This window comes from Varanus komodoensis, unplaced genomic scaffold, assembly GCF_004798865.1.
Source record: "Varanus komodoensis strain SLA01 unplaced genomic scaffold, ASM479886v1 scaffold14_1, whole genome shotgun sequence".
NCBI lineage: Eukaryota > Metazoa > Chordata > Lepidosauria > Squamata > Varanidae > Varanus > Varanus komodoensis.
In genome coordinates, this window is record NW_025335438.1 from 21,724,123 (window position 1) to 21,739,435 (window position 15,313).

The 15,313-nt window shown below is 37.5% G+C and overlaps 1 protein-coding gene across 3 annotated transcripts in view; it reads right to left on the minus strand.

Moving 5' to 3' along the window:
* Window positions 1-5,114: 5,114 nt before the first annotated feature.
* The window catches only part of RNF125 (ring finger protein 125), a 15,045-nt gene continuing 4,846 nt past the window's right edge, over window positions 5,115-15,313 (minus strand). The window contains exons 3-6 of one of the 3 annotated variants that reach the window (XM_044424383.1): window positions 14,125-14,219; window positions 13,199-13,289; window positions 11,783-11,890; window positions 5,115-7,068 (exon numbers count right to left, since the gene is read on the minus strand). In XM_044424383.1, the coding sequence (XP_044280318.1) occupies window positions 6,976-7,068; window positions 11,783-11,890; window positions 13,199-13,289; window positions 14,125-14,219 (387 nt within the window). In that variant the 3' untranslated portion in view covers window positions 5,115-6,975. Of the gene's footprint in view, window positions 11,891-13,198; window positions 13,290-14,124; window positions 14,220-15,313 lie in introns of all 3 variants that reach the window. The other 2 variants (XM_044424384.1, XM_044424382.1) reach the window with 2 other exon arrangements.

Below are 15,313 nucleotides of genomic sequence, written 5' to 3' on the forward strand. Positions count from 1 at the left end.
ACTATTAATTTATGTTTACACAACACAAAGCTTTCTTTCGCTTTTCCCCTTCCCTCCCGGTTTTCCTTAACATCTAGCAAATGAAGAGTTCTGGAGAATTCAAAAGCTTAGTAACTACATGTGACATTTGACTTCAATTCTACATCCACTGACCAGGAAGTAAGGGCCACTGAATTCAGTGGAACTTACTTCAGAGCAAACAGCAATAACTACTGTTTGCATTTGTTTTCCTAATAGATCAATATGTATATTCAATTTTTTAATGTGCTGGGAAGGATCTGTAGGAGAAAAGTTGAGAATGTGAAAAAGTTACATGTTCTCTAAGTGCTAGGTGATACTATACATACTGGCTTCTATGTCTTAGTGCAACACCTAGCCTTTCTAATACATACCATCTGTTTTTCTATTCTCTGTGCATTTCAGTTAATACTAGACAGATTGTAGTAACTGCTAGCTTTTATAATTAAAAGAAATGAGGAAGGAACTGTTAGTATTTCTTTGCCCTTCTACAGTCCTCAGCAAAAAATGAAATCTTTATTATATATAGCCAGAACTAGTCTGCCTATTACCTCCTACACTTCCTTTAAAAGCCATCACAAGGTATAGATTCTTTAAAATTTTTACTCAGTTTTAAGTTCCACTGAGTCCAGTGAGACTTAATCTCTGGTGTGTTTAGCATGGAATCCTAACTTTAAAGAATAGTGGATCTGCTATCTTTCAATATCTAATAATCTATTATTCTTCCTTATCTGCCTCCATCCCAGGAATTAAAAGATAATAGCCAGCTAGTTACCACAGAGTCTTATTTATGTCTAGTCAGAAATAAGTCTTGGTGAGTTTAGTGTTATTTAAGTAACAGGTAATGGGATAGCCTGAGAAAAGATTTGACACTGCTGGCAATTGTTTCCTTTAAGTACTACCAAAAACTTTCTTACAATGCCACACCAACAACTTATCCAATAGACTCACTTCCATATTAATGAAAAGTCTGTTGAAATTAGGGGAAACACTTATAGCTTATGCAAACTAAGGTAGACTTTGATTAAATAGCATTTCACATTTTAAGAAAACAAAGATTGCCATAGCTGATCCCATTAATTATGAATATACTTCAAACAAAGTTTAAGGTAGACAACGTTTGAAACCTGTGTTGGATATGGTACTTTCAGTGCCTTAAATCTGATTGTATGTGGTTGCAACTCAGCACATGAGTTTCACTAACATGCAATACACATATTTGCACAGTTCATCTTTTAATGGACATATGAACTGTATACATGTATTGCTGTTGTGCCTGATTGTTTGTCCTTGATTGTTATGTTGTTGTTTTATTGTATTTTAGGTCTATACTGTTTGTGCTGTTTTATGACTATTTTAAGAATTGTTTTTATGATTTTAATATCTGTAAACCACCCAGAAAGCCCTGTGGGCTATGGGGTGGAATATAAATGTAATAAATAAAATAAAGTGCCAAAGTACTTGTGGAGTTATTATAGATGAATTTACAGGTAATATGGTGTTCCTGAAATGATGAATCTTAAACCTACCTTTGTCCTTTGGCATCATGCCAGCAAAAATCCAGGTGGTAAAAAGGTACAACTTTTAAAAAAATTGGAAAAATTCCTTAAAATAAATATTATTTTCAACAAAATCTTAATAAGAGAACACAGAATGCATACATTTGCACTGTAGAATTTGAAATGAACCTTGCTCACCATGATAGGGGTTTATTTGAATACTGATGACTTTCAGGTTACTCTCCATTGCACTGCTTTGTAGGATACAAAAACATGTGTTATGCTGGGACTTGGAATGTAACAACCATTGGTGCTGCTAGACTAGCAACAATAATCCTCAGTTTCTAGCGTAGCACTGCTGTGATGCAGAAAGGAACTTCATGGGGCAAGAGAAAACTCTCTCATTGCCTTGTGCCTGTCATGTCAAAGGGCCAGATATGGCCTTCAGATGTCATGGCCTCCCAGGCTGTTTTTAGGGAGTAATTTAGAGCCTGAATTCTGTGCGCAATCATTGACAAATTAAACATTTAAACATTGCTTTGCTTTTCAAATGACATATTCTTGGATGTGGATGGCTTATTTTTCCATCACCTTTCATCAGAGAATGACAACTGTTCAGAATTGTAGGTATTTTGTATAGGTTAAACTGGATGCTGTTTTAGATGTAGCCTCTTAGATTACACTGTAAGACATATTGGGAAGTATGGCTTATAAGAGATATATTTACACAAATATGGATTGATTTCATACCTTTGTCAACTATTCTGAAGGGGTTAATAGGAAAAAGGTTTAATTCATGTTTAATAACAATCACATGGGGTTTAGGTCCTAAGTAATTGGACATTTTTTCAGAATAAAATGCAGTACACCCAAAACCAAGTATCCGATAACCATAAAGATGAAAAATTGCTTGCAGAGAAGCTTGCCCTTAAGTGGAAGCAAAGAAGCTATCATCCTTTATCTCCATGTAATCAAATATCTATGCTATGAAAGAAATTTAATCAGACTTTTTGTTCATTTAATCTGATACTTTACTCTCCCATTATGGTGGTAGTATTCACTGCAACCTGTGAATTACAGTGATTTAGCCATACTTGTCCTGTGTGTGTGAATTGTATAGCGTATACAATTGGATGATAAAGGGAATGCTTTGGAAGACTTAATTATAAATTAGGGGTGACTGTCAATTTAATCTTCTAGCCCCTTGCTGCAAGGACTATATTTTCTATGAATGCGTTTCACCATTTCAAAAATCAGTGTGCAAATTCTTCAGCCCACTAGCTTTGACTATAGGACATAATTTGTTGTTGCTGTTGTTAGGCACGAAGTTGTGTTCGACCCATCGCAACCCCAAGGACAACATTCCTCCAGGCCTTCCTGTCCTCCACCATCCCTTGGAGTCCACTTAAACTCACACCAACTTCAGTGACTCCATCTAGCCACCTCATCCTCTGCTGTCCCCTTCTTCTTTTGCCATCCATTGTTCTCAGCATTAGGCTCTTCTCCAGGGAGTCCTTCCTTCTCATTAGGTGACCAAAGTATTTGAGTTTCATCTTCAGGATCTGGCCTTCTAAAGAGTAGTCAGGGTTGATCTCCTCTAAGACTGACCAGTTTGATCACCTTGCAGTCCAAGGGACTCACAGGAGTCTCCTCCAGCACCACAATTCAAAGGCCTTAATCCTTTGGCGCTCAGCCTTCCTTATGGTCCAGTTTTCACAGCCATACATTGCAACTGGGAAAACCATAGCCTTGACTATATGCACTTTTGATGGCAGGGTGATGTCTCTGATTTTTAGTATGCTGTCTAGATTTGCCATAGCTTTCCTCCCCAGGAGCAAGCGTCTTTTAATTTCATGGCTGCAGTCCCCGTCTGCGGTAATCTTGGAGCCCAGGAAAATAACATCTGTCACTACCTCTATTTCTTCCCCATCTATTTGCCAGGAAGTGAGAGGACTAGATGCCATGATTTTAGTTTTCTTAATGTTGAGTTTCAAGCCAACTTTTGTGCTCTCCTCCTTCACCCACATCAAGAGGATCTTTAGTTCCTCTTCACTTTCTGCCATTAGAGTGGTATCATGTGCATAACTGAGGTTGTTATTTCTCCCAGCAATCTTAATTCCAACTGGGTGATTCATCTAGCTCTGCCTTTCTCATGATGTGCTCTGCATATAAGTTAAATAGGCAGGGCGACAGTATACAGCCTTGCCGAACTCCTTTCTCAATTTTGAACCAATCAATGGTTCTGTGCCCAGTTCTCACTGTTGCTTCTTGACCTGCATACAGGTTTCTCAAGAGACAAATAAGATGATCAGGTACTCCCATCTCTTTAAGAACTTTTCACAATTTGTTGTGATCCACACAATCAAAGGCTTTAGCATAGTCAATGAAGCAGAAGTAGATGTTTTTCTGGAACTCCTAGCTTTCTCCATGATCCACCGTATGTTGGCAATTTGATCTCTAGTTCCTCTCCTTCTTCGAAATCCTGCCTGTACGTCTGGTAGTTCTCGGTCCACATACTGCTGGAGCCTAGCTTGTAGGATTTTGAGCATAACTTTGCTAGCATGTGAAATGAGTGCAATGGTGCAGTAGTTTGAACATTCTTTGGCATTACCCTTCTTTGGGATCAGAATGTAAATTGACCTTTTCCAATCCTGTGGCCACTGTTGAGTTTTCCAAATTTTCTGGCATATTGAGTGTAGATCTTTTACTGCATCATCTTTTAAGATTTAGCAAGGATTTAATTATCTGACACGATCCTTTACAAATGGCTTTTAAGTAGCTATTTGAGCACATTCTTATACTGGTACATTCCATTATATGTTCACCATGACTTGCTCTGTTAAGAGTTCTGTCCTCTAATGAGGGATAAACATCAAAAGTCACATTTTTGAATGCAAATATGTGTCACACAAGTCCAATAATTGGTGTGCCTTCAGCTACATACTTCATTATTCTTGGTGATATGGAAGTAAATTAACCATGTAAAGGATTCACTTGCCCCTGTTCTATGGAAAAACTTATTTGACCTCTATTTGCTGGTCACTGGAGTGTTGTGGACGGTACATGTGCCAAATTCTAGCCATGTAGCTTGCCTAGAAGGTCCTTTGCTTATTTGAGGGTATACTCTAAAGTCTATACCTATTCATATTTTTCTAGCAAGTGTGGTATTCTAGGAGCCCTTCAAACATTAGCTGTGTGGGACCTGCTTCTCTATGAGGAGGTCTTGTGCAGACTGAGGTAATATTTAATAAATGTGTGGGCCTTTCCTATAGAATAAGCATTGCCCTAAGAATTATGTTTGAGACCTATATGTTCACCATCCCCATTAACATTGCTGGAATTTTGGTGAATGGGGCGGCATATAAGTTTGCTAAATAAATAAATATTTTTTTAGGACATATCTAGACAGAAGTCTTATTACTCCCAGCATTTCCTAGAAAGCCATGCTGGGGAATACTGAAATTTGTAGGGTTTTGCAGTCTAAACATGCAAAACATTATTTCAGCCAGGCAGGAGCTATTCCTGAAAAGGCAGCTTAGATGAAGCATATAAAACAATTCTATTTATATGCAAGTTCTTAATAAATGAATGAATGAATCAGGCCTAAGCATTTTATTGAGAGCTTAAGAATATATTTTCCATGAATGCTTTTCACCATTTCAAAAATCAGTGTGCAAATACACATTTGAATTCTTACTAAACATATTTACAGAAAATTGCACCAGTGAAATACTGTGTTAAATACTTAATATATAAAAATCATATTAGTCTTACATTCTTGTTACAAAAGTTGAATACTTTTAGTAAAACATAGAACAAGAGGAGAAAACACAATCGATCTTTTCTTTGTAGTTGCTGTTTTGACTATTTTAAGAAATTCATTTGTGGCTTTCTGTTACTGATTCTCAGCATCTGATATTAATGTAACACATGCTATCTTTAATAGCATTATTGAAGTAATCAGGAGTATAGTGCTGTAAAATATAGTTGTACGTTGTCTTTTTGCTCTTTGGTCAGTCATACAACTTTTTTTTTCAAAGGGCACAGTTGTTTTCTCTGTCTTTGGCATTGCAACAGCTTTATCATTATGAATACTGTGCCTCACTCTTGAAAATTATCATAAGAAACTTTGATGTCTTCTTTAAAACTGAAAGGCCTATTAGCAACTCTTGCTGTAGACACAGTAATCATTCATATTCTGAACATTGACCTGTTATTATTCATTACAGTAGAGCCAAGCAATATAGCTCTTAAACTGCAATATATCTAAACAAGCTAAAATGTACTTTTATTTTCCTGGTCAATTTGAAGGTTCCTTGAAAATAAGTATATTTTGGAGAGTGAAAGTTTTTAGCACTGGAATAAAATATAGTGACAGTAGATATGATGTGCTATGTATAACTTGTAAAATAACCCAGTAAAGCATGATCACAAAACACATTTTGAATAAATATTAAATCTGTAGTAGAAACAGAACTGTAGACAGTACTCAGTACAACAGTATTGCTAAAACATATTACAGGACATTGACAACCTTTACCATTACACAAATAATACTTGCTGGTGCAGTGTGTTTTTTTTCCTGGCTATTGGCATTGTGCTACAGTTTGTTTATGCTAGCACAATGTAATACATACAAGCAATGTAACTCAGTGTTGCACTGGATTCTTTCCTGCAAATGTATTCCATTCTGCTTTACTTACTCTTCCTATCTTTATAATGTAGTGATGGCACATGAAGTTGCATAATTAACCCTGCCTAAGGGTCTCTTCACTCCTTAGCCTTTGTTAGACAGTGGCCCACTTCAGAGGTCAGTCTGGTAGTTCCTTGGTTGTTGAACTTGGGTTGCAGGGATGAATGGAGCATGCAACCTCTGTGGCCATCATTTTTGCTTTTACTCAACAACCAAGGAATACTCTGTGATGTGCAAAGCTGGAAACAACTGAGTTAACTCAAAATTGCCCATAGTTTGTTTTGGGACTGACTGTGGATTGTTTAGCCCATTAAAAACCCAGAGTTTGAGGGTTCATGTGTCCATGCACTTTCTGGGTTAAGCAATTCAGGAACTGACAAAATGTTGTCTGAAGCAGGTCATTATGTAGGAACCTTGACTGGAACCAAATGAAATGAGTGAATGCTGGCAGAAATCATATACAGTCTCCCATGACTATGTACACCTATGTGACTCCTCTCTTGAAAGGGAGCTGCTTTCACTTCTCATCAGTGCTCACTGTAAGAAGGATCCTTAGGTATGTTTATCTGCAGGTCACAACCAATCAAAATTACCTTTATTATGCCTCTACAGTAAAAGTAAATATGAATTTTGACAAACCTAAATATAATTTGTTTTTAGAATGCTGAACTATAGTCTTAAAGAAGCTGACAGTAGTACTTAACAACCCACATTTTAATTTACAGTGTAATCCATTTGGTATTTCTTCCAATCATTTTGATAGGACTATGCGGTACTTGGATTATTCACATGCACATACTGTAAAAATGACCCATCTAGAACTTGTTCAATGAGAACTTCTTCTACTATATTTATATCCTGAAATAAGAAGGAAAGATAATCAGATATGCAAATAAACAATGAAATCAACACAGTGTTGCTAAGCAGTAGTCTTATAATTAGCGACAGAAATTCTCTTTTGCAGCAGTAGTTAGACTACCACAATCTATTTTACCTATTTAACATTAAGCATAATTGATACTTAACTGACACCCACATTTTGGGTTCCCTGTCCTAGCATTGCCAAGGCAAAACAAGCTATATGAGGATTAAAAACCCAGTCACTAAAGGAGATGTCAGGGAGATGCATATTGTTACATTGGATGGGTTTAGACAACACAATAATCCAGACTCAAGGGCTGAGGAAGGGTTGTCATCGTACCATTGTTTTAGGGATCTCTGAACCCAGCTGCACTGAGAAGCCATTGTTTGTTTCCCCCCAAACAACCCATGAAAAGAACCTATGCTTTACTGTTGGGTTGTGAACTGTGGGCTATTCCCTTTGGTTTATTATCTTGGCTGGGTTGAGACAACATGATAACTCATGGTTCAACTTATTCTCAATCCTTGAGTGTAGCTTGTCATGTTGTCTGAATATAGCCAATGGGTTCTGGGATTCAATGGCCTCCTAAATGAGTACACATTCTTTAGGATATACCAGAAATCATGTAAGGGATTGCTCAGATTTGTAACCTCCCACTGAGAGCTTTACATCAGATGGCCAAATTCTACTAGTAAAGCAGCAAGTTATCCTGAGATGGCGTCAATATTTATATGATGTAAAAAATGATCCTTTGGCAAGATTAGAAAGGGAGCTGACTTGGTTTTGCCTTAAACATTTCAGTGCATTGAACCAAAAGATACTCAGTTTTGGGCTAGATATCCAGTTATAGGGGCATCAGCTGTGTACAACTATGCACAATTAAAATGGAAATAGAAATTTTTCACTTAATGGATAGTGTAACCATATCAATCAATTCATGTAAATGAGAAAGCAAACACGTAAAAACAATTATGCAATAAAAATCATAGATCAAAATGTTTACATGCACTGTTATACTTTTTCAATTAGGACATTATGACACAAATAAAATTGATAATAGATATAAACAAATAGAGCCTGCAACAAAATTTTGCATTATGGTGCTTTCCTGAGATCCAGCTACCTCATTCTACCACCACCACCTTGGTTTCCTTTTTTCTTCTCTTCAATAGTTAGAGAGCATACTATTGCCATGTTCATGCATAATTCCTATTAGGCTAAGCTTTTAAAAATTATTTTGTGCCCAATTTAAACTACCATAAATCCTAAATTTCTCTATTGATTTCTATAGGAAGTTCTCAGTTTTGCACCTGGGAACATTTAAAAATAGTTTTTTCTGTATGAATCAGGAAATTACCTTCCAAATGAGGAGATGGTTCTGTCTGTACTACCTCATCCTTCTCCAACCACTCCATTCCATTTCACCTCCCACTAATTAACTATTAATTACTATTAGTAACTGTTTATAGCTACTATTTAACCTTTCAGTCCATAGCTTTCTATGACATTGAAATTTCATAGATCTATTTTAGGAGGTTCCCCTTTAAAAATTAAATATAAGAAAAAAATGTAAAATTAGTATTGCAAACTTTCAGCTTTCTTCTGGTCTGCTGATCCTCCCTTTTGTGGCCTACAAGTGAACATAATAATCAGTAGTTGAAGGAATGCTTGTAACATTTAATTTTAAGATGATTCATTTCCTTTCATTTTGGCTACCATTTTGCTAAAATAGCAGCAGTTCAAGTAAAATGCTGCTTATTGTTATTCAATAAACATACCCCTGTTTGTTAAAAATATTTGTACTAATAAAGGAGAAATACATCTTATTTATTAGCAGGAACTGAATTTTAGGTTGCAGAAGAAACAATTCACACTGCCATGCTATTGCAACACTACAATACTTGTAAATGTACTATTGATATAAAAAAACAGAACTAGTCTAGAACTACCAAGTAGCTACAGTTCTGCTGAATATGTTGAGGATAGCCAAAGGCTAAAGGTAAGCCTTTATAAATTGATTAGTATTGAAATAACATCATGATCACCTTGAATAAAGTGTTAAAAGATAATGTTTCAGTCCCATACAACACTTCTTATACATACAGGTAAGACCTACCCTTTCCCAGTGATAATACAGAATATCTCTACTGCCCAAAGAGGAGCACTCTTGCTCATGGCACTAGACTGTCTGGAACAGAGGCCTTGTAGTGCTGCTCAGCTTTCTTGGGGAAAGAGCTTTAGAAATGTGGAAAGAAAAAAGAATGCCTTTTCTCTCAAACCCCTAGGCCTTTCTCAGTTGTGCTACACAATTCCATCTGGTTAAGGGAGCTGCTAGTTCCAGACCTGTTAACCAAAAACAAAAGGCTTGATATTCTGTCAGACCAACAGGGATGTACCAAGACACTATATTCTAAATTATGCAAGGTTGTGCTGGCATAATATCAAGATTTCTGACTTCAGACAGGAGCAATGCTGCCTGGTGTTCTTTTTAACTCAGAAGAGGTAACCTGGTGTCCTCCAGCTTTCTTGGACTACAACTTCTGTCCTATTGTTTCATGCAAGCTAGGCTGGAAAGAATTGTAGTCTGGAGGCTACCAGCTTGCCTACTCCTGCTGAAGCACACTTTGTTTGCTATTAAATTTATACTCAACTCTTCCAAAGAACCCTCATTTTATCTTCACAACAACATTATGAGGTAGTTTAGGCTGAAAGTAAGTCAGCCTTAAGTTACCAAGTGAGCTTCATGGCCAAATATAGAATATAACATGCTTCTCTCAAGTCCCAGTCTAACACTCTGCTACACTACACTGACTCAGCAAATGTTAGACTCCAATCATATACCTGAGAAGCTTTAGATTTAAGAAATGGTAAGGGACAGATATGCTTTTCCCCTTTCTTAATTGAAACCAGAAATGTGGGTAGTATGTGCTTCTTTCCTGCCAAACTTGTTTTGAATGTCTTAAGTGATTCTTAGATCTCTGAAAGAGTAGAATGTCAGCCATCTTGAAAACTAGCTGCTGCAGAATTTATAAAACATGATGGTAAAATGTATTTCTGCATAGACCCAAAAAGCACATAAATGTAAAGATTCTCTGCACCTTTGTTTCTTCCTTTCTCTCTCTTTCTCTCGCTTTCTTTCTTTCTCTTTTGCACTGTGGTCTCTCCCAGAGCAAGAGTCAGAGAAGTACTGCTCTATGGATGCTATACAACTCTAGTATTTGTTACCTCCCAAGATAATTTGAAAATCTCCCTTTCTTCATGAATAGGTAAAAGAAAAGGATCTGCCTAGTGGCGAAGTGCTTTAATTGTTGTACTTCGTATTTATTTTTTCTATAATTTTTACTATTGTCGTTTTAAAACTATTTAGTGTGTTGAGGTTGGTTTACTGCAGGACTGGGCACAGTGCAGCCTATGGTTGCATGCACTTCTCCAGGGCCATTTGTGTGGCCTGGTGTGTTTTCTCTATCGCTGCAGCTCTGTTACAGCTTCTGAAAGTGCTACCCTTCCTGTTGGGAGTAAGAGGGATGGCAGTCTTGGGCAATAATCCCCACAAACTGCTGGCTATATTCCAGCCACTGATTCAGAATTGCAAAGTGAAGGCTATTTCAGTGAAATTGCAGAGGATGGACTAGGACAAGATTCTGTGAGACAGGAAGAAGAGGCGATTATCTCAAGGCCAGGTGCTTTGCTGAGCCTGGCAGTTCCTGGGAACAGCCCAAATGACAGCAGAGACAGGAAGCCACAATGAATGAGCAGCATGCAGACAGGAGGTGTGCTCCCTTTCAGAGAGCCCTTCGTGAGGGGATGGGGCCCAGGCATGTTCATAAGGAGAGTTCCTGGCAGTAAACATTAGATTAGGTTCAACAAGTGCTCTGTGCATGCTCAGAGAGCCATGATTTGTATACCAAGAATCAATAAAGAAAGTTGCAAGGAAAACTTTCTGGTTTTGGTACTGGTTCAAAGGAGAAACCTTGGCTCAAAACACTAGCTGCCAGTCTACTGAACAGCTATTTGGTGGGCTGGTGGGATCCTGGTGTAACTGGGGAAAAGGGTGAATTACAAGAACTCTAGAGCACCCCCTTTCTTTCAAGTAGCACTGTGATAGGATTGAAATTCAACCCACCTTCCCAATGTAGTGATCTTGAGCAGCATCACCTTGTTCCCATCTGTAACATACTAATCAGTACCACCAGGCTTGCAGGGAGAGGGGAGGTGGAAGCTAAGCCCAGCAATCTGCAGTCAAAAGCAGTAGAACTAGAGTATTTTTGTGTGTGGGTAATCGTGTGTACACATGCAGCCCCTGGCCAGCCACCCAATATGGGGTCTCAACCTGAAGAAAGCTGCCTACCCCTGACCTGACAGGAAAGCAATATTTTTAAAAATATAAAGTAAACAATACATAGCAAGAGCACAGAACATGAAAAGAATATTTGCTGCCCCTCCAACAGTGCATAGTTCCAATCTGAGAAAGCAGAACAGCTTGTTTATTTTTGGATGGGTATTAAATCAGTGTTAGGACCATACATCAGTGTAGACTATTTCTGCATTGAAGTTTTGAGTCTTTCAAACTTTTTTGAATACTCAGGCATAACTTTCTTGCAATCTACAAATGCCCTCAGATGACCTATCAATTACAGAGGAAGTGGATGCACTTGTAGATACAGTAGTCTTAGTAGTGGCTTCAGAAAAATAATAATACAGTTTACTCACTATATAGTCTTCATAATAGAATGTATGTCTGTGCTGAAGGTGCGTTAGAAAATTCCTGCTGTAATAACTTGGCCCACCATCAGGTAGTAAACGACAAATTGGACAGTACTGTAAGTAGTTCAAGGGGAAAAAAATAAGTACTGTAAATGAGAAAGTGTGTAGCCAAAAAAAAAAAAAAACCTCTCTAAAAAGAGAGAAATGTGAAATAACTAAATAAATAAAGGTCATTATTTGAGCAACCTGAATATATTAACTTCCAGACACAATGCACTTTCTAATAGTAAATTCAGTTTATGCAAGTATACATGCTTTGTTTGTGTACAACCCAGAGGGTACTTTGTACAGCATACCTTTCTTGTTTATAGGGCTTTGTTTTATTTTTTTGCATGAATGAGGCACACATCACTAACTATGGAATATTTTCTCTAGAACACATGCTCATTTTCCCTTTAATGTTGAGCACCACCCCAATCTGTAGCCTGTAACAGGAAAACCCTGCAAGGGTGCAAATATCCAGTCTTCAGAACTGCAGCCAGTTGCTCCAATACAAGCACAGAGCTTTTCCTCCAAGAGAGATTTCTCTTACTTCATGTGTACAAACTGTTACCTTCCACTGAAATGAAGGAGAGTTCTGTGCACAACAATCACATAGATATCAAGGCTGAACGTAAAGTTTAAACTGGTATGTGAAGCAAAAGGGACAAATCTGATTTATTGTACTATAAAGTCTCAGCATTCCTTTCAAGATCAATGGTTAAAGATGATTTGGTTTGGAGTTGCAGAGAGAAGGGGCTGGCACTAATGTAAACATTAGTTAACCAGTATATTCTGTAAGTGTGACTCACAACAAAATGTCGCAATGTAAAGAGCTTTTGATTAGAAGCACACTCTCTCCATTCCATTTTTTCCCCCAGGCATTCTGTGGCCACTGAGCACACTCACTTCTCATTGGGCTGTTTGGGTTTTTTCCTCCTTAAGGTTTCTTTTCTAAAGATTTTGTTTCTACTTCTACAAATTTCTGGGTTCTTTCACATATGCTGATACCTCTCTTTTCTTCTGCAGTATATTCAAAGAGGTAAGATTGTTGTTACTGTTTATATCATTGTTTTTTCTTCATTTCTATTCTACACAATAGTCAAAACACTGCACAGTTTGTCTTTATCTGATATCTAATGTATCAGAATTTGATTCTGGAAACATTGGGGAATTCTGATTCAAGAGTCTCATTTCATAGACACAGTTTAGCTAAAACCCTTCAGAGATGTCTTTTTGAAAAATGGACATTAAGACTAGTACATCAGAACTGATGATGTGCACAATACACATTTCAGTTTATGCCACCTTACCTGTCAAATTGCAAAAGATTAACCCAATAACACATGCATGTGGTCATGAACCCAAGTATAATGCATTTACCACTGCTCTCCTTTCAGATCTGTGATAAGTGAGAAAATGGTCCAGAAGATCGCTTTCATCCAATTCATACTGGCAGAAAGGGCAAGGATATCTGAAAAAGACATCTATTACAGATAAATACTAGTTGCATGTTTTAGAGTTAAGTATTCAGTGCATTCTACAACTGACAATTAAACTCAATGGTGAGCCAATTTGTTTGTGATTTACAGAAGTCTCCCTCTAGGGTAGGCAGGAAAATAGGCATGAAGAAGGGTTAGAAATAGTGAATACTGAGAAATGAGATTATGCTTTGCAGGATAACCTTCCCTTGCTTGTGCATGTCTAACAGACACCAGAAAAGTGTTGCATTTTTCTTCATAGCTTTTATTTGCATAATCAAATGGGACTAATGGCTTCTTTAGAGCTGGCTCATAATGGGGGCTGGTCATCCAAATCACATTACAATAGCAGTTTTGTCCTTGTCTCTAGCTTTTTGGACCTTAAAAGTGTAAAGCCAGCATATAGGCTATTTCCTTACTGGTATCACTTGAGATGACAGGTTGGGGAAACACAAATTGCTCTGAAAGTTTTTCTAGAGTCCAAAGGCTGTGAATCATCTGTAAAGCCTGTCTGTTTGAGCAGTTCACTAGAATTAGAGTAGATGAATACCCATTCAGACTGCAATCCTACACCAATGTACCAGGAATCAGTCCAACTAAAATCAATAGAACTTACTTCTGAGTAGACAACAGTAGATTATGCTGTTAATACTCTAGGTTTGGTTGTTTTAAAACTGAGCATTTTAAATGGTTAGCGTAGGTTTAAACAGTATCTTCATGCAACTGAGGCCACTGGGATATGGCTGGATAAAATAGTGAATGAGTAACTACATAAATCAGGCTGATTGTAGATTTCCCCTACCTTTATTATATTAATATGTACTTTACCTGGTTTCCGGATGTACAATCTCTTGTAAGGGGCCATATTTCTCTATATATTGACCACAGGTCCTCAGATGAGCTCTCATTTCACTTAGGCACACCTAAATCATGTGAAGAAATATTTTGTTAGTCTTTCATTGATTGTCCTATAAATGCTTACCTGCAAGTCCTCTTTTTCTGAGTAGGCATCCTTAGGCTTATAGCACATTCTTATGTGCTATAAGAAAGTCCTGATCACTAACAGAGGGAAGTAAATCACATTGATCTGAATACAGCTTAGTTATGCAACACAGTCATTTTGATGTTTACTCAAAAGTAAACCCCAGTATATACACTTATGGTGGAGTTAATTTCCAAGTAAGTGCACATAGAATTGCAGCCCTAATTTATGGTTGCAGTCATTCTAATAACTATTCTCACTGAAGAAGTCTGTTTATTTTGGGTTTCCTGTGACTGCAGTTTATAGAAACCATTTCCCCACTTTCCCAGCTGCATCCTTTTAACCCAGCAATCAGGCTTCAGTGGAAGGCTTCTTTCTATTCTAATTGCAGAAGGGTGGGGTGAATTGGGGAAAGTTGACTGTGATTCCCTTCCCATTGCTCTGTACTGCAACTAGGGTTGGGAAGCATTTTCAATTTTTCAAGCCTCCTTAACAGAGTGGGGTGGGCAAGTTTAGAGTCAGAGGAAGAGCCTAGAGGTTCCTCAGCCATGAAATAAGTATAAAAAGTATAGTGTGTAAGTATAAGAACATCAATTCTTTATATGAAGCATTTATTGTATGTTTGAAATACCTTATTTACATAAATTTGTGGGCCCTTTCATGACATCAGTATGCCTCATGTCCTCTCCCATGTTTACTAGCCATTTTTATGGCTTTTTTTTAGAGCAAGGAAAGTCAGCTATTTTCCTGGATGCCTCATTTGCTATGAAGCCCAGTGTAATTTCCTAATTTCCCCAAGGTTCCCTACTGCAGCACCACCTTGTGTTGTACAATTCAATATACAGGAACACAGAGAAAGGCAGGGAGAAAAGCCTCATCTATGTAAACTTTACAACAACCCTGTAGAAAAGGACACTGGTTTTTATCCTTATGTTACAAGATGGGTAGAGGATAGGATTGAGGGGAGAGATGGTAGCTTGCCTAAGATTATCTGATGAGTTCATGGATGTAAGAAGATCTGAAAGAAAACCTTCC